This window comes from Buteo buteo, chromosome 6, assembly GCF_964188355.1.
Source record: "Buteo buteo chromosome 6, bButBut1.hap1.1, whole genome shotgun sequence".
Taxonomy (NCBI): Eukaryota; Metazoa; Chordata; class Aves; order Accipitriformes; family Accipitridae; genus Buteo; species Buteo buteo.
The window spans coordinates 41,443,159-41,461,547 of record NC_134176.1 but is presented as its reverse complement, the minus strand read 5'-3'; the positions used below and the strand labels follow the sequence as shown (position 1 = coordinate 41,461,547).

Sequence of the window (18,389 nt, the reverse complement as noted above, 5' to 3'; positions counted from 1 at the left end):
AAAAAAAACTAGAAGATAAACATCTGTCAGTGAAAGTAACCCTTTAGGCTCTTTCCAAGAGATAGGAGAGCAATGGGATGAAGTTAAATACTCAGCAGTTTTGCCAAGGAATACATTTAACCAAAAAAAAGGGGGAAAGGAACAGGAGGATGACCTGTTCCTCCAAAGACCTCCAGATTCACTAAGAGGCTCCCTCGTGCAAAGGTGAGCGAGCCGTCCAGGCCCTTTCCCTTCCCTGCTGGGCTAAGAATGTGTCTCTTCTTTGCTTGTCTCTTTTCAGCGTCCTTCAGCAAAAGCTCGTGAGAGGAGTGAAGAGGAACAACAGTTCAGGAATATTTTCCGACAGATTGCAGGGGATGTGAGTATGCAAACCGATCCCTGTGTCTGCCATCAAAGCAGCCTAGCCACAACAGCACCTAAATCAACTGCTTCACAGATTCAAACCACTAAATTTTAAAATTTCCTTTGAGATCTGAAGCTAAGCAAAATCAAATCAAAATCCAATCAAGTATACAGCTGTCCTCGTATGTACATATAAGCTATTCCCATTGCGTACAAGGAAGCCCGATTTAAATTCAAGGTTTTACTTCTATCACTACCACAAGATGCTATTTTGCAAAGCATGTATAAACAAGTTAGAAATGCAATGCCCTCCAGTACATGCTTGACGAGGGAAGTTAAAATTAAAAACAGATCAAAGAACTGCATAAATCAAGATGCTGCAAATGGGTTACAGGGATTTTCGCATTTTGCTTTTTGGCTTATACAGTGGCTTGAAATTACCGGTCATTCTTCTAGTTGTAGTTTAATAAGCACTATATGGTAACTTTAGACCTACCTTGTACTTCAGCCACAAGAAAGATTTGGACTAATGTTTATATGACCTAGAACGCTCTCTAGTTTGAAGCATATATATGCCATACTAAAAAGTGACAAAAGACTTCATACTTTTAGCATATCCATCCATAAAATGATCTGCTTAATAAGGAATGTTGTAATTAATGATAATTCTCACCACATTTCCCACCAGGACATGGAGATCAACGCTGAAGAACTCAGGAACGTTCTCAATAATGTTGTAAAAAAACGTGAGTTTGACCATGTTTTTTCAGTAACCCTGGACAAAGAAATCTGTGATATAATGTAACCCTCCACCCCTGAGTTGCACTCTAAAAATTATTTATGGTTTCAAACTCACAAATTTCCTACTTACACTTCCATGGACTTTGCATCTGAGACTTTAGCAAGCTGAACTTTTCATAGAGATGCTCTCTACGAGTGACCAAGTACTGATAACACAGAAACGAGCAAATGTTTATTGGAAGCACCACACAGGATAATAGAGTATTTCCAGCAATCTGCAAATGCCCTTTAAAAAAAAAAATTCTAATGGAGAGGCAGACTTTCCTCCCTGTTTAGCAAACTTTAGCCTACAGACCCTGGGCTTGCTTAGTTACCTGGAAGTTAGTTTAGAGTTTTCCAGAGGTTTTTATTGTGCATAACAGGTCAAGAAAAGTAATCTCTAATTCACAAGCAATAACATTACTTAGAGTCTTTTCAAATTTCTTTACCATTCATTTCTTACTGGATGAAGGAAGTAGGTTTGGCTTCTACTTTGAGTAGAGTTACATCTAAGAGGAAGAAGCACTTGCTGTCTTGCATGATCTGTTTTCACCTGGGATCATTTATTTCAGATAAGGACCTAAAGACAGAAGGATTTGAACTGGAATCCTGCCGCAGCATGATTGCTTTAATGGATGTATCCTTTTCTGGTGAAAGAGGAGTGCGTGATACCACACTAGTCCACTCAGGTTGTATTTCCCACCACTACACACACAATTTAGTAAGTAAGCCAGGGAAGCAGAACAGTACCTTATAGTGTGTAGTCAGAGAACACAGCATTCCTGGTTTGGCACATCTTAACTCCACTCATCTCAACAGTACTGTAGTTGGCAGATGAAAATATCCCAAACCAGAAAACTACAGAATAAGTCAGTCAGTACGATACCCCTCCTTAGGTATCAGCAACTGGCCAGCTCATGTACTAAAGCATGATTTTTCAAAAATTTTTTTGTAAACCAACTCAACCTAACTACAGTTCTTGCCAACAAACTTACTGTATTTCTCTCTTAAGTTTATAATGTATTATACATTCCACTGTGTGTTTAGCATGCAACACATACAGAAATTGTCTTAGAGCGGGTATAATAAAGCACACTACAAGATACCATATGGGGTTACCTCTGATACAACATCATTCAGTTTTCCTGTTTGATGTAACACATGATTCTGAGAGAACATAAGCGCATTCAAACATAACCAGAACAAAATTGTAACTACAACCCAGAACCACAATGGTTGGAGCCTAAACACAGTTTTGTAAATGGCTTTAGTCAACATTTTGATTAGTTCTCAATTAACTTTGAGCAAGGCAGAAAGAGCTTCACTCTAGGATAAAGCTCAGTTTTCTTACAAAACATTGGGCAAGCTTCACATTTGGAGGTATTTGGAAAGAGCCCACTAAAACATCCTGCTCGTGTACTTTATAATAGCTCCAGAAGCAAGCCTCTCTCCTGTACCAGATGTTTGCTTCTACACAAAGTACGAATAGTACTTCACACTCCTCAAACAAAATACTATGCACAATAACAAAAACATTCACAAATATTTCACTGCACAGCTCAGCCCACTCTTAATGCTGAGGAGATCCTGAACTCAGTTTCACATTCATCCCTTCACCAGTAGTTGCAGACTTAATTAATTTTCTCTTAAAAATATTGTGTTTTTCTTACCTGAATGTTTGCATCACAGACAGATGGCTCAGGAAAGATAAACTTTGATGAGTTTCGACATCTCTGGGACAAGATTAAAAGCTGGCAGGTATTGCTGGTATCCACAACACTGTTCTTCACAGCTTCTGCAGTGCAAAAGCTTGTGTAGGAAAACAAGAACTCTCTACATACACTACAACAACAACAAAAACCCTAAAAAAATTACAAATTAGCTTCTAGAAAGAAAAGTAATGTTTCTCCTCATCCTACTCACAGCCCAAGCAAATAACCTGAATCTCTGAAGCTCCAGCACTCGTATAAGAACTTCCCCCATGAGAACAGTACAGATGCATGCAAATTGAGAGGAGGATGGGAACTAGAATCAGGCCTCACAAATAGCTTAATTAGGACAATCAAGAGAGAGGATTAACACCATAAACTCAAGTCAAACAAGGGGAGTCTCTAGAGGAGAGCTTTTTGCTTCTTATGGCATGGATCTAGATTATCTTACTTTGTGACGGAGAGGAGCTCTCTGCTAACAACTCAGACAGCCCAGCAGCAGCAACGTAAGGCAAATGGCAAAGCCTCCAAGTGCCTGAGGAACACATCCCATATCCAGTCAGTGGGTACATTCAACAGGAGCACAAGCTTTTATTTCTGTTGTGTATTTATTTGTTTTCTTTTTCCAGAAAATCTTCAAGCATTATGACACGGATCATTCAGGAACTATTAACAGCTACGAGATGCGCAATGCAGTCAAGGATGCAGGTACTTCCCCCAGTGTCCAGTGCCCAACAGCTGAAGAAACCTTATTTTGTTTGATGTATCACAGGGTGAGATCAGGAACATAGTACTGCCTTTTAAAGACAGACCCTAGAGAAATTAAAAAAAAAAAATTTTTCCCCCAACAGAGGTTCTCAAATATCCTAATGGCAACCCTTGTATGTCTGTCTTGCCAACCAAACAGATCTCTTCAGCTCTTTAAACTTTATGATAAATGACGCTCTGCTGTCTTAAGGATCTCCCACTTGGGGTCCAGTTGTTCAGGGGGACCAGGGAGTGCTGAAGACATTTGCTCTCATTTAAGCTGCGGATTCTTTATGTTTGTGTAAGTAACAAACAAAGAACAGTGGAAAAACTTCAACCCAAGCGTACAGGCACTGAGCAGGTCAATGTCCAAGTTTGCATCAGAGGCAACTGGACGGACATTTCTTGAGTCCTGCTCATGTTTCTTAGGCACTAAGCCATTGGGGGCTCAGTCTCCTCTTCTACCTGCGCAGTGAGAATAAAGTATTTCTGCAAAACTTGCAGTTAATGAAATTCGTCCTGCAAAGAGAGGCTTCTGACTTTTCTTGCTTCTTGTCTCAAACACACTGGTGTGCTTCTTCCCCTGGACAGCAGGCCTCCCCTAGCAAATGTCTTTACCAGCTCTGTAACGGAGCAAGATGACTTCTTTAATCAGAAAATCTGTAGTATCACTATAAATGTAGATGGGACGATTTCAGTGACACTTCATCTTCAGTAGTATTTTGGCACATCAGTTATCAGTTCATCGAGGAACAGAAACAGATGGCTATGTTGTACTTTACAAAAGATCAGTGATTCGATCCTTTGCTAAGGGCAAAACTACACCTGGATTTGGACTCCTGCTGCAGTAGAAATACAGGTCATTTTTATTTTCCAAGTTTCCATTCCCGCCAGGAAAGTTGTCAATGTAAAAAAAAAAAAAAAATTAAATACCTCCTGCCCTGACTTTAGAGCTAAGAACACATTTTGCAATAAAAATTTCTCAGTCGTACAGCACGTAAGCTGTGCACGACCTTGCATTTAGCCAACAACCAGCAGTACCCAAATCTCGGCAGACCCTTTACGAAGTGCAGTCGCACGCTGCAGCAGCCGCTGCCACAGGTCGGTAACGCCACGCTCAGGAGTTACCTCCTTATCTATTTTTTGGCCACCGTGTACCTGTGTTGTTTTCATTGCAACTTCCTCCTACGTTTCTGTCGCCCGGTTTTCGTCGCTTTGCTCTTACCAGGCTCAGCTAGGCCGCAGACTCTTTGGTGTAGACCTCCCCTCTTCACACTTACAGCGTGAGGCGACTCGCTTGCTCTTGGCCCTCCCAAATCGTAATTTCAAAACGTTACTCCTGTTTTAAGAAAGCAGCTGGACAGAGGGAAGCTCCTTATAGCTTCCCTTCGTTTTATTTATCGGCTGCAGCAGTAGCCTCCACCCTGAGCCCCAGCTGGGCCCCGTTTCTGGTCCTCCGCAGGGTTTCGGCTGAACAACCAGCTCTACGACATCATCACCATGCGCTACGCCGACAAGAACATGAACATCGACTTTGACAGCTTCATCTGCTGCTTCGTCCGCCTGGACGCCATGTTCAGTGAGTGGCTGCCCCAGTTTTACTGCGCTGCCTCGCCCCCCTCGCCCCCAAAACACACTGTCGTACTCAAAGTTTGCTTAAAGCGCTGCTGCCTATATATAGTATTAATAATTAAAGATATGTGCTCAGGGAATCTAAAATATGACAGCCGTCTCATACAAACACAAAAGAAACCACTGCATTTCTTCTAGCTAAGGAAAAACACAGCAGAAATACTTGCTGAGCACGTAAGTAAATACCTGCACAAGTTTGCGTAACGCAACTGGAGCACAATTTAGTTTGCTATCTGGGTTCGTCTTTACACAAACAGTAATTTAACCTACTCCATATATTTTTGTTTCCTTGCTTTAGGGGCATTCCACGCCTTTGATAAAGACGGAGACGGCATCATTAAGCTCAATGTCCTGGAGGTAAACTGCTTTACGCCAGTATTTCTAACACAAGGTCACAATACTAAATTTTAATCATATTATTCATTGCACATGTTCTCAAGGGGACCTATAAGAGTTGGTCTGAAATTGTCATCCAATTGGTAAGAGGCCACAAAAGCTCCTAAAAATTTTGCTACCAATTTTACACGGAAAACATCCATGATCCGCCAGCAACAGCTGCTCTGTAAGACTCCAGTTGGTGCTGAAGGGCACAGCTGCGGACTCTTCAGATCATCTTTAGAGTGCTTCAAAAAACTTTTGACTTTTTTTTTTTTATAAGGCCATTTAAATGAAACATACTGATAGGGCATTATATGTTAATGGGGTTTAACATAGTTCTTTACCTTTTGAAAATCTTATTAAGATGACTTAGGAAGTTTCAACTTAAAAGCATGTCTTCTGCTAAGGAGATCATAAAAAAAACTCTTCACTTTTTGCGAGGAATAGGAGCAGAAGCCAAAGACAAAATTCCCCACTGCCACTGTGCTTCATAGTAAGCATCAGCAAGCAGCTGCCTTCCCACTAGAGAGGGTGGTGTCTCAATATGATTTGTTGGAGGATGCCAACAAGTCTTCCAGCCTTTAATTTTAACTCTTCTTTCAGTGGCTGCAGCTCACGATGTATGCGTAAGACCAGAGCCAGCGGCCACCTTCATCGAGAACACACTCAAGACTTCTGTTCTGCGTAACTAGCTCCATTCATCCCGAAGTGCAAACAAGACCACTTCCTAATTACATGTTTTGCTTGCCGAGGGAAACAGCGCATGGGAAGAAGCCTTTGGAAAAAGAGACAACCATACCCCAGTAGGCAGACCAGTGCGCATATTCTGTAACTACTTTTATAACTTTCTGACATTTTCCTTTGGGCAACAAGGACTAATTTATTGATGACTGAATTAAGCTTTTTCTGCATGGTAAATACACGGAGCATGCATCGTTGTTCTGCTTATGCTGACAACTGGAAAAGTCTTCCCTCAAGTCAGGCAAAACTGGGACTGCATCTGAACTGTGAAAGTCACAGGTGTTTACTACCCCCTGTAACTAGTCATTAACTCTTTGTCCTGCTTTTGATACTATAATTTCAGCCTCTTCACAATGGTGACTGAATGTTTCATATGAGATTATGCTAGATCACATCACTATTACACATCTCAGTCACGTTGTCCTAGATGTGGCTGTGGAGGTGGTTCCCTGCTACGCCAGAACCGTGGAAGTAAGGCACAACAGACTGCAACCCCTAGGTACAGCTTGGTCTAGTGCCTCAGCAAAAGTATCAGAACTGTGCAAGTTGCTCTCAATTTGGGTACCCCCATTGCATCTTAATTACAGATTGGACATTTTAAATGTTTTTTATTGTAACTGCATTCTCTGTAGCATTGAGAAAGTTGCTTCCCATTTGAGACAGAAAACCTCTTATACATACAAATTTATGTATCTACACACACTTTCCCCACCACCAAACACACACACACACCTCAGGGTCCTATTTCCTGACAGTATTGTGTATTTTTTTATTGTAAGAGGTGACTTGTAGCAGAATCAGACACTATGTTAGCATGATCACGTTAGGAATATTATTTGAATGTGCAAGTACAATTAGTTTAATTGAACCGAAAATAAAACCAACTGGATTTTGGCCTAAGCTTAAGGGTTGTTTTTTGTTTTTATTTTGAAAGAACAGAGGAGGATGAAACATTGAGCACTCTTCCACCATTCTCCTGAATAAACAGCAGCTTTTCGAGTTTTATGGCAAGTGTGAAATCAACTTAATCTCTCAAACAGTTGCCCGTTTGCTCCTTGAAGGCATTAAAAAAAAAAAAAAAAAAGCCCACTTAAGCTTGAGAGGTTCCATCATTACCAGGTTTAAAGATGACAGGCTTTGAGAACTGGTCAATCATCAATCAATATAAAAATGGAAAGAAAAAAAAATACAAAAAAAGGTGTGAAGAGACCAGACTTTGTGAGGAGAACCTTCTACTTCACTCTCTAGTGGTGAAGAGTAACAAAGCAATCCACTGTTGTAAAGCAAAATTGTAAAACCAAATCATAGCACTCACTCAAAGTTATTCTGTTAAGTAGTACATTTAACTGAAAGGTCACTAAGAAATAGAAAACCTTTTGACTATAAAGTTCTTAATGTTGTCTTGCACTGTAAATTACTCTGAAAGAGGAAGAAAAACCTATAAAGTTATTCTCCTTTATATTCAACTTTTATTTTAACTCAGGCCACATTTTTAAGATGACTGGAACACTAGGAGCCCTGGGCTCCAGCCATGCGTTACACCCACTAAGCTATTATTTTCCATACAAAAAATATGGCAGAGATGGTCTCAGTTGGGATGTCAAGAGAAAAACAAAACCTATCAGTCAACAGATCAAAATGAAGATTTTTGACTGGCAACTCAAAACTGCTCCTTAAAGTCCTGGTCAGTGAACTACCAACTTCCCTTTGCAACGGGCCATGAAGCAAGGGAGTCAGTACGTCGTCTTGGAGGCACCAGCTGGGTGGACGCTTTCCATTTTCCCTGCCAAATGACTAGGTCCGAGATTCCTGCACACTGGAAGCAAAAACTTGCAACATTCCTGTCAGTGCTGGAGCTTCAAAGTGGCCTGTCTGATTTTTCCCAGCCTTCTTAAAAAAAGTGAAAAATCCAGGACAAAGTCAAGTTCTACTGAATCCTGTAAAAGAATCATTCTATTCAATACAAAGAAGAATCAGACTGACAAACCATAACAATATAAAGAACTTTTATTTTTCTTTTTCCTCTTCCTTTTTTTCTTCTATTGCTGTGTAAAGTTTCATTATTATGCTCACAGCTTTGTACCAAATTGAGAGAAGAAAACCATGGTCAATCTGTGCACATGTTCTACACAGCTTAAATTATTAAATATTCAGTCATGTTGTTTTATTCCACTTCCATTCTTCAAAAAGACTGTTTAACACTTAACAGCAAAATGAAATTTGAGAAGCTGGCAGGTGCATAAAACGGAATATATATCTACACAGTTTGCTCTTTCACAATTAAATATTTTACAAACAGCAGCTGTAACCGTTTCCTTATCCTTCCTTACGTATTCTGCAACTCTGGACAACTTAGACTGTTTGAATGGTAGTACCACACAAGCCTGAAAACCAAGGTTCATCTGTACCTGTGTTTTAATACAAAAGAAGGGAAAAATATTTTCTGAACACCACATTTTTGTTTCTGGGAACCTGCAGTTTATTGCGAGTTTTCAGTTATTGTTTACCTTGATCCAGCATTATTGTACAGTGTGAAAATATGCATTAAGAACTGCACTACTTCAAACACACCGCATGGCCAAACTCCTGCTATTTTGCAGAAGTCAGCTCATGTGCTGATAACATGTTTAAAGTCTGCAATCCACATGTAAGTGACAGAAGGCAAGCAGAAGCTGAGATATTTAATGCATCTTTGTACCAATGGATACAGCATTTTTCTGTCCAGCCCCTTACACATACAGAAGCAGCAGTATTAGGCCATAGAGTATTTCGCACTGCCAGTTAGCTGGTTTTTTACCCTGTGATTTGGAGAAGAAAGGAGCAATGACTATAGACCAATCCTAGCATTGTCTTACAATTCAATACATGTGAGGCTATTGGGGTTGGGGAAGGTTAAGCTTTGCAGCACATGAACTTTAAGTGATCATTTTATGCTACTCCTTTTGGAGCTCGGGCAGGGCTTGGTATGCCTATGGCACAACAAGTTCTCACGCCTTTGAAGAGGATGATATAACTGGTTTCAGTAGCACCTGGCCCATTCTTTATATCATTAAAGCGTACAATGCCTCTCAGCACTTTCTGTCTGCTGGGGAGGCTCACAGCTTAACAGGCGCAATATCAGTCCTGCTAAGAGGAAAATGGCAGCTTGCCCCCCAAAGGGCCTGCCGTATGTAGTCAGCCACATAGCAAGTCCAGAGCTTGTTATTTAACATTTGACTAATAAAATAAACACAGCTAACCAGAAAATAAACCCTTACTCTACTCACTCTTCCACCCACAACTTTACTTGCATAAAAAACAAACTGAAAACAAAAATAGTCCTGAAACAAGCTTCAGATGTGCAGTACCGCTTTTCACGCAAATATTACTCCATTAAATTTCACAAACGGTCTACCTTCCCAAAGTTATTACTCTCTTCAACTGGAGGTATATCAGGAATCAAAACCCTAAGTTGCAAGACCAGAGAGGATCTCATTAATAGCTACCAAGCCAATACATAAATTTGGCATCTCTCTTCTGCAATTGCCTCTGGAAGCAGTGAACGGCCAATAGTGAAAGCTGCACCGAATTCCAGCTGAACAAATAGGATACCTCCCCACAAAACTCCAGAGAAGCCTGGGGATTTCCACAGTTGCACAACTTCATAGCAAATCCTTTTAAGATATCCTCAGACAAAGCAGCACAGCATTTTTGTCTGAGCCCCTGAGCAATTTTTAAAATGTTTTTTAATTTGTGAAGCAAAATTTTATAAACACTCATGCAGCTTTGCTATTTTCCTGCCTCTTATCCATTTTAAGATTCTTACAATATCTGCAGTGACCTACAAAGTGGCAAAAGACACCACTGCTAAAGCTGGATTTCAGAAGTCCAGACTTTTCGGGAGGACTGTTTTCAAGGACAGATAAGGAAATATCATGGAGTACAAGAAAAGGAAGTCTGCTTCCACCAACTAGAAAAGCTAAACCCAACAAGCACTCAGGAATGCAAATAAAGTGTAATAACTGTGTTTGTTGCAACACCTAGTGAGAAAGATCTTTACACGTTCCTGAAAACAGCTGAAAGAACGTGAAGAATCACAAAGAAGAACTAACAAAATCTACTCTCAAACACCATTTTTCAGAATGCTACAATCACTCCACATGCTTGCCCTCAGGACACACTTCCACACCTTCACTTCAAGCACAGTCTGTGAAGGAGGACAGCTTGAGATGTTCACATTGTTTATGCCACACTTTTACATGCTCCCTCATTGTGGTTCAAAAAAAACCCAGAAGAACTCTTGAATGTCAGTAATTTTGGAAATGGTTTAAGTATTATGCAGCCTTCTGCTTTTAGGTCATGAAAAAACCAAGTACTCTTGGAGACTTTAGAGCAATACAGCCTGCATCAGAAAACATTTACACTGCTCAGAGATTTCCCTGAACTTGATTCTCTCTTGAATTGCTTCATCCACAGACCACAGAAAGAAATTTTTTTTAAAAAAAAACAACCCAAACAAAAACCCCAAATAAAAACCACAAACACACACCACAAAACCCAAAACACCCTCAAAAATAGCCTGGGGTCCGAGCCACATATTGGGTTTTTTCCTGTCCACTAACAGCTTAATAAAAAACCCCAAACAAATCACCACAAAAGCACTAGAACCTCAGAGATTCCCATGTCTGAAGTAGGATGCTACTGCATCTCATTGCTATGTTACTCCTGTCTCTCACAAAAAAATCATCAACGTCAAGCAATTACAGAGAAATTATGCTTGTACGCTAAGACAATACAAAAATAGTGTGCTTCAGAGAAGGCCCTAAAGTTCCCTGATTTGATGGCAGTGGAACATCCATGGGCTTTCCTCAGTCACTTTCTTGGCCTAAAAAGGCTTCTTTATAGTCAAAGAACGAGGCTATAAAACTTATTTGGTCTATGGTTGGCATACCAAGCCTCAAAGTAGTGGTGAAAGAGATGCCCAGTAAAAATAGTACAGTCAATTTGTTTGAAAAGCGCTGGGTTCATTTATAAGCGGCTCAGTTTTGACACTGGGCTGTCTTTACCTTCTGTTACAATTTAAGGAAACCTCTGCTTTTTTTATCCTGACCAGCAAGTTAGGCAAAAGTGAACAAAAAGCTCCTTGCTAGATTAGCCTCATTGTTTAAGGAAGCTCTTTGCTAAATTAGTGTCATTATGGGAGAGAGGATCGCAAAAGGCAAGAAGTACATTTCACTGAACTCAATGGGTAAAGTTTTCCACCCCAAGGGACACCTGCAGAGGAATCCTGAGAAGTACAAACAGTCTTCTCCTCTGCACTGGCTCCTCTGTGGTACCTTCTGTGCATTAGTAGAAACAAGACTTTCACATGCGATATGCATTTTTTATCCTCAGCTTCTGCTTGAGAACTTTAGACTTTAAAATCCTCTAAAATCCTGCTCCATTCTTTCCAGTTGAGTTTTTGTCAACTTGATATAGCCCAAGCCAATTAAGCCCCTTCACAACAGAAACAAAACATGACCTAAGTGGATGAACTTAGACAGGCAGTGCCTTTGCATTTCTCTTAGTTTGCTATGCCATGAAGATATGGGACTGCAAAACTCAGTCACTAAGATTCCAAATAAAATCAGGAATCCAACTATGGTGTTGTATCAAGACAGCAGTGGTTATGCTGGTATTCAACTAAAACAAAAGCCGACACCACTTACTTATTTCCTGTACATCAGGACCTATATTTAAAAAAACTAAGATTGCAAAGCACATGAGTGGAGCTACTGTTCTGGCTGTTTTGCTGCTACTGGCATACCTCTTAAGAAATAACTGCTTTCCTCCAAATAAACAAAATACCTCAGGAGGTACAGTGTTTAGGGCAGTCTGTTACTGTATATATTGTGCCAGTTACAGCAATTTTTACACAACGATAAAAAATAAGTTACAATTAACATAAAAAAAAATTATTTATTCCAGTTCTCCATAAAATACCTTTTCCATTTATGAAGAAAGTAAAAATGTACACTGGATATTCAGGTTACACCGTTAGAATTTGTGATACTCTGGTTTGCAGAATTTTATTAAAATCAGCTAAAAAAATTGGATACAACATAAACCCAGACAAGTCTTAGACACTTCACAGGCTTCAAGCTGAGTTTGCAAACACCAGCACCTATTGTAATCTAAGTTCTCAACACCCCTCTGGACTTCCCAAAGACTATGCTTCTTAAAAAAAACAAACACAAAACAAACCCCACAACAAAAAAAACAAACAGAAAAAACAAACAACAACAAAAAAATCAAGTCAGACGAGAGGAGGGAATATTCTTATCTGTCAATGAATTAAAAACTTGCAAGAATCTTCCATTTGGGCCAAGTCTTAATTGACCAGCCTTATTTCTACAGAGTGCAACACAACCTGCAGTCTCTGTAGCAAGGCATTTCAGCCCGACTCCATTTTTGCATTCCAAGTGGGAAAAGAAAAAAGGAAAGACTGGAGTAAGAAATTGATGTTATTTGGAATAATTCTGACATATAAAATTACTTCCCAATGTGGGAGGTGAAAAGCTTCATGAGTCAATCCTGCTGTCATCCTCAGCATGTCTTTCAATGTGTCCTACAGCATCCTAGAAAAGAACCAGAGAAGTCGGTTAAAAATAATAATAATTAAAAAAAAACCAAAAACCAACACACAAAAAAACCCACAAAAAACTTTAAAAGAGAGTCTTGAAGCCTCAGTGAAAGTAACATTCTGGATAATATACATTTATTAGCTTAAAGCTTCTAAAAAAAAAAAAAATTGATGCCAAGCTATTAAATCACGTATATTAAAGTATCTCACACACCACATGATTCAAGGCAAATAAAACCCAGCTTCCTTTCTGACTAGAAAAGCATATCAAATAAACATATCCAAAGCCAGTGCTTAAAGAGAAATTAAAGGATTCTACTTCTGCTTCGTAGTTCTCAAAGAAACTCCTTCCATTGCATATTTTGACAACGATTCAACAGAAATGTAGTTTATATTGCCAAGGAGTAAAATGCGGACTTTTACCAATCAGCCTATAGGTAACAACCCTCCTTCCACCCACCCCCCAACACCTTCCACATCACTTAATCCAACTCTTACATCTTCATTTTTTTTTCCCATCTGTGCTAACATTTACTCAGAAATTTATGCACTACTTATTTAAAGATTGTTAGCAAAACCAATCCCATGTGAAAAATAAACAGCAGCAGCATCCACAACAATGAAGGGGGGTAGTGATGGATAAAAATTAAGAGGATAAAAAACCTGTTTCAAGACTGATGTTTGTTCACCTTAAAAATATATTTTTCCTACAAAAACTTATTAACATCTTGAGTATAGTTATCAGAATTTCTTCTAATATTTCAATAATTTTATCATTTCCATGTAATATTTTAGGATCAAACTGTTTTAAATTGACCATATCTCAAGTTATCATACTTAACTGCACTCCTCATCTGTCACAGGTTGAACTGAACCCTATTAGCCTTGTATGACTCTTACAGTATGCAGTTAAGTCTGTAAAGACTAGAAGAATTTAACCCTTTTCATGAGAAATAGGATCAAGTCCCCCAATTGTGGTGATATAAAGTACTTTATACTACCAAATACAACCACGTTAGTTCAAACACATACCTGCTTGGAACCTTTCCTGGAAGTAAAGAAAGCATCACAGTTCTTCCAACGACATTTTAGGGTCTGAAAATTTGGGTTGGTGTGGTCAGTTAGCAAATGTTGTTTCAGATGGTCCACAACTCCAAAGATCAGTGAGCATCCATGCCACTGGTAGAAAAAACATGCCAGAATAAGCCAGGGAAAAAGAATTTTAGCTAATGCTTTTCTTCTTGCAACTTCACAATATTCTATGAAGACTGTTCACACACATGTCACCTCCTGTAACTTTTTAATCTTCTTATTTCATTTCCATCCTCAATGGTCTCTATTACTTTAATTACAGCTTTACAGAGATTCTTCCTGCCTCTAGCCAAGCCCGGACCATCAGCGAGAACGGCAGGAGGAAGAAAGGAACTAAGCCTTTAGGAGATTTAAGCTCGCCTGAGATGGAGTCATTGGGAATTTAATTAAATTTACTTAGCAGAGTAAATTAGTTTTTCTATGTCACTCAGCTGAAGTTTTTGGTTTTAAACAGTTACATGTCACTATCTAGAAATTGCCAGGAAAAAAAAGAATTTAAGATGCTACTATCAACTTGCCCCAAAGAATACACATATACTAAAGACCATGAAAAACTGAACTAGTAATATATACTTACATTTAAAATGTACATATACATTTAAAAAATATTATTGAATTATAATAAATTAAAGGTCAAGATATCCAAGACTAAGTAGCAACCACCCCTAGAAAATTAGTCTAAAACTGTAACAAAGAAGGCTAAAAACATTTTGCTCATTACCCAGCAACGATAATTCTGCATCAGATTAAGCCTCACAGCTCTGACACTGCCATCATAGCATCCAGTGTAGATCTGTAAAAGAAACATTTATGGATAAGCAAGCTGGAAATAATACAAAAAGAGAAAGTAGTCAAATTTTGAAGGAGGCTTCATGTAGAATGTATTAGGTGAAAAACAATAAAATATCAACATGCAAGGCGTCTAAATTTAAAAAATGGGTCCAACCTAATTCTTTTAAGATTTGCATTCATAGTTTACAAAAACCTACTAACAAATAAGACATGTGTCCATAACTTCTATCATTGATAGTGTCAAGCATTTAAAAGTTCAGAAAACTTTAAAATACATTACTATCCACTGAAGTGAAAAAAGTTAGGTGTAAATGTCAAGTTGAACATATTTCCAGGACTTAACCAGTTATATGTATATCAGAAAGGGATGGAGAGGAAGGATGAGGAAGAACACCAGAATTTCAGAAAGAGAAGACTGATGCAGATCCTGAAAAGGTAGGCAAAATGACATCTTAAAAAACCCCTTTTTTTGGCAAATGGTCCACACAAAATTGTCCTCTAGAAAGAAAATGTCAGACGCTCATAATCCCATAAAGGATATTCATCATTAAAAAAAGTCCTCACATAATACAGAAAACTCTGCAAGATGAAGATTTCATTTGTTATTTTTGTTCAAGTCTTTTTGTCTCTTGAAAATTCATCACTAGCATATAAGAACCAATATGCTGTGTGTAAGAGACTATACTTTACTACTAAGACTACTACAGAAAATCATAATCTTTCAATCGTCACTAAGCTTCTCATCTGAAAACTTTCATTTGAGAATGCCCAAAACAGACTATTGCTGGGGGACAGTTCAAGCCTCAGACTGTAAGCACAAAGCCTGAATGCACTTAGCCCTCCATCTCACTCACATGAGTGGTGAAGCTTGGGCAGTATATATTCCCACTAGTAGGAGATCCGTTCTATTACACTTGATTCTTCTGTTATTATAGATCATTACTATACCTCTTATTTTACAATCTGAAATAAAGTTTGCAAACAAATTCCTACACATGCAGGCAAATAACTGCTTTCAATGACTATTTTAAGCAAGTTATTTATCCAGAAGTGCTTCTAAAACCTATTGTGCAGGGCAGATGCATGAAGAAATCTGTGCACCTAAATCAATTGTATACCTTTGTTTAGGTTCTATCAAAGGTTACTAGGGGTTTGACTATGGGTGAAGTTTTTCTCTAGCATCTGTGACTCTCTTGAGCAAAAGTCAAACAGGATTGATGCTTGAAAAGAGGAAATATTTTACTATTTCTAGACTCTTCATTGCAATCATCACTGTAAACAAAACTACTGTTTTAAGACTACAGTAAGCTAGAAGGTAATTTTTCCTCAAACAATAATATTACATAAATACAAAGCTGTGACAGCAATGTGATTTTTTGACTGACATTTCTAAGTTCTTCTTAGTCAGACAGCAGGTCGATTTCATTATCTGAAAAAATTAAACTGTCTAGTATATGCTTGTGGAAATTACAACCTTCTCTTTAAGACCAGCGAAAAGAAGGAAGTTACCATGCTCTTGTGGATGGTCATGCACATGATCATATCTGTGTGGCCTCCATAGACTTGCAAGCGGTCATGCGACTTGAAAGAAACAGAAACAGACATTTAATAGCATGACAGTTAATAGCCATTTTTCACAGACATGCAAATGACAATGCTTCCAAGAGCAGTTTGCTGTGTAGCAACTAAACTCCTCTGGTGGACTCCAAACTTCATAGCCACCATGAAAGCTCACTTCTCCTCACGTGACTTCTGTGAGTCTTTTCGTCCAACTAAGCACTTGGTCTTTCAGCAGACAAAACTAACATTTCCCCACTTTTCTGAGCCATCACTGTCTTAGGATAACCCAGGTTCTAAAAGAGTGGTTTAGGTTATATTCTTTAAAACCCATGTATTTTAGCTGGTGAGACAACTATATATTCTGAGTGACAGGAAAGAGATGGATGGGGAGAGACCAGTAAGCACAAAGATGACTTCTATTTGACTTCAAAATAATTAATTAACCGATATTAGGTAAATGTCATTAGTGACCATCTATTTTCTTACCTGTAGCTCATAAACACGAACAAATTTATCCAGACATGCTGTCACCATCACTTTCCCAAGAATGTTCACAACTGTTACTGCATGGTTATGGCCTTTATAGATCCGTACCAGCTCTCCAGTCTGCATCAATAAAAAGAAAGGCAAATAGATGTTTGGGTTTTTAATAAAACAAAACAGTTTTACCTAACCTTGATAGGGTAGCTAGCTTCAACGCTTACTAGTCAAAAAATGGAAACACCCTTTATCAGACTTGCTTTTCCTGTGAAGGCACTTCTAGACTGTGATCAAATACTACTTATCCGTTTCTTTGCCAATGTTAACACAGAGCCACTCCAGCACAACAGAAATGCATGCCACTATGGAAAACATCTACTTCTCATTAGTTACATGTTCCCACCTATCCTGCAACTAGTACTATGCTATTAGTACCAGCAGTATTTATGTAGCCAAAAGGATCAGTGGGCAAATTTAGCTAAATACACAGAAATACACGATTTTTTTGTCAATTAAAATTTACCTCTGATTAGTTTCTTAATCTAACTTATCGCATAGCTACATGAATGCTTCTGCTAGCACAGAGGAAAGATGGTGTAAAAAAAGAACACAATGGCAGGCTAGAGACAAAGCATTCACAACAGTTTAACAGCCTTTGAACCAGCTAGCTTGGAACACTGCATTCCTCAAGTTTGCCTGTAATAAAGAAACTCTTCCCCCACCAGAATCTCTCACATTGCTTTGCTCTGAACCCTTTCCACATTATCAGCATGTTTGTAGTAATATTTGCAAAAGCAAGATCCCCAGACAAAAAGGTATTGCATATGATATTACAAGAGTCAGCAAGTTTATGTATCCTCTGCATGTCTCCTTAGTTAGCTATAGTACATAGTCACATTAACAAAATCATATGACTTCTTTTTCTGGACGCAATTTGCCCCACCAGTCAGTCAAAAATTCTGGAAATACTGACTTTATAGCACAGAAATTCACTGCCTTAATAGCAAAAGTCATTCCAACTTCATGAGACTCACATGAATGTTGTGGGCATGGACAGACTGATCACTGGAGCCACTGAACACCAGATCATTCACAACCTTACCAAAAAAAAAAAAAGTTTTATTTTTGTAACAGATATGGAAATGGACAAGCAAAACATTAAGACACTGTTCAGTTTAAAGTTGTACTGCAGTATTTCCTAAATTTGACAGTTAAAATCAACAGACTATGGAAAAAAAAAAAAGCATGCACTGACTTCTTTACATAAGAGCTAGAAAACGTATGATGCTATCCTAATGATGACTTTTGACACTTCACAATTGATATTAGAAGCAGTTAACTTGCAGCCCACTAGGCTAACTCATCCTACCTATGGACTATTCTCAGGGACAGCTCAGCAGCAGATCAGGGACCAAACAAACTGAATGTAGAATGCTGCTCTGCACGTGCACAGTAAAGCCCATTGTTTCCTGGAAATATTGGCTGTGCTGTGTACTTACATTCTGGTCATGTAAGATGGTGCTCCTGACAAGTAC

At 38.7% G+C, this 18,389-nt stretch overlaps 2 protein-coding genes across 7 annotated transcripts in view; one reads left to right on the top strand and one right to left on the bottom strand.

Moving 5' to 3' along the window:
* Positions 1-7,229, top strand: part of CAPN3 (calpain 3) — a 30,541-nt gene extending 23,312 nt beyond the window's left edge. For all 4 annotated transcript variants that reach the window (XM_075030646.1, XM_075030645.1, XM_075030643.1 and 1 more), the window contains 8 exons: positions 281-358; positions 1,031-1,088; positions 1,695-1,759; positions 2,812-2,880; positions 3,461-3,539; positions 5,041-5,157; positions 5,509-5,567; positions 6,192-7,229. In XM_075030646.1, the coding sequence (XP_074886747.1) occupies positions 281-358; positions 1,031-1,088; positions 1,695-1,759; positions 2,812-2,880; positions 3,461-3,539; positions 5,041-5,157; positions 5,509-5,567; positions 6,192-6,218 (552 nt within the window). In that variant the 3' untranslated portion in view covers positions 6,219-7,229. The remainder of the gene's footprint in view (positions 1-280; positions 359-1,030; positions 1,089-1,694; positions 1,760-2,811; positions 2,881-3,460; positions 3,540-5,040; positions 5,158-5,508; positions 5,568-6,191) is intronic.
* Positions 7,230-8,318: 1,089 nt separating this feature from the next.
* The window catches only part of ZNF106 (zinc finger protein 106), a 45,240-nt gene continuing 35,169 nt past the window's right edge, over positions 8,319-18,389 (bottom strand). For all 3 annotated transcript variants that reach the window (XM_075030639.1, XM_075030638.1, XM_075030640.1), the window contains exons 17-22: positions 17,889-17,951; positions 16,861-16,980; positions 16,324-16,395; positions 14,744-14,815; positions 13,963-14,109; positions 8,319-12,925 (exon numbers count right to left, since the gene is read on the bottom strand). In XM_075030639.1, coding sequence (XP_074886740.1) covers positions 12,869-12,925; positions 13,963-14,109; positions 14,744-14,815; positions 16,324-16,395; positions 16,861-16,980; positions 17,889-17,951 — 531 coding nt within the window. In that variant the 3' untranslated portion in view covers positions 8,319-12,868. The remainder of the gene's footprint in view (positions 12,926-13,962; positions 14,110-14,743; positions 14,816-16,323; positions 16,396-16,860; positions 16,981-17,888; positions 17,952-18,389) is intronic.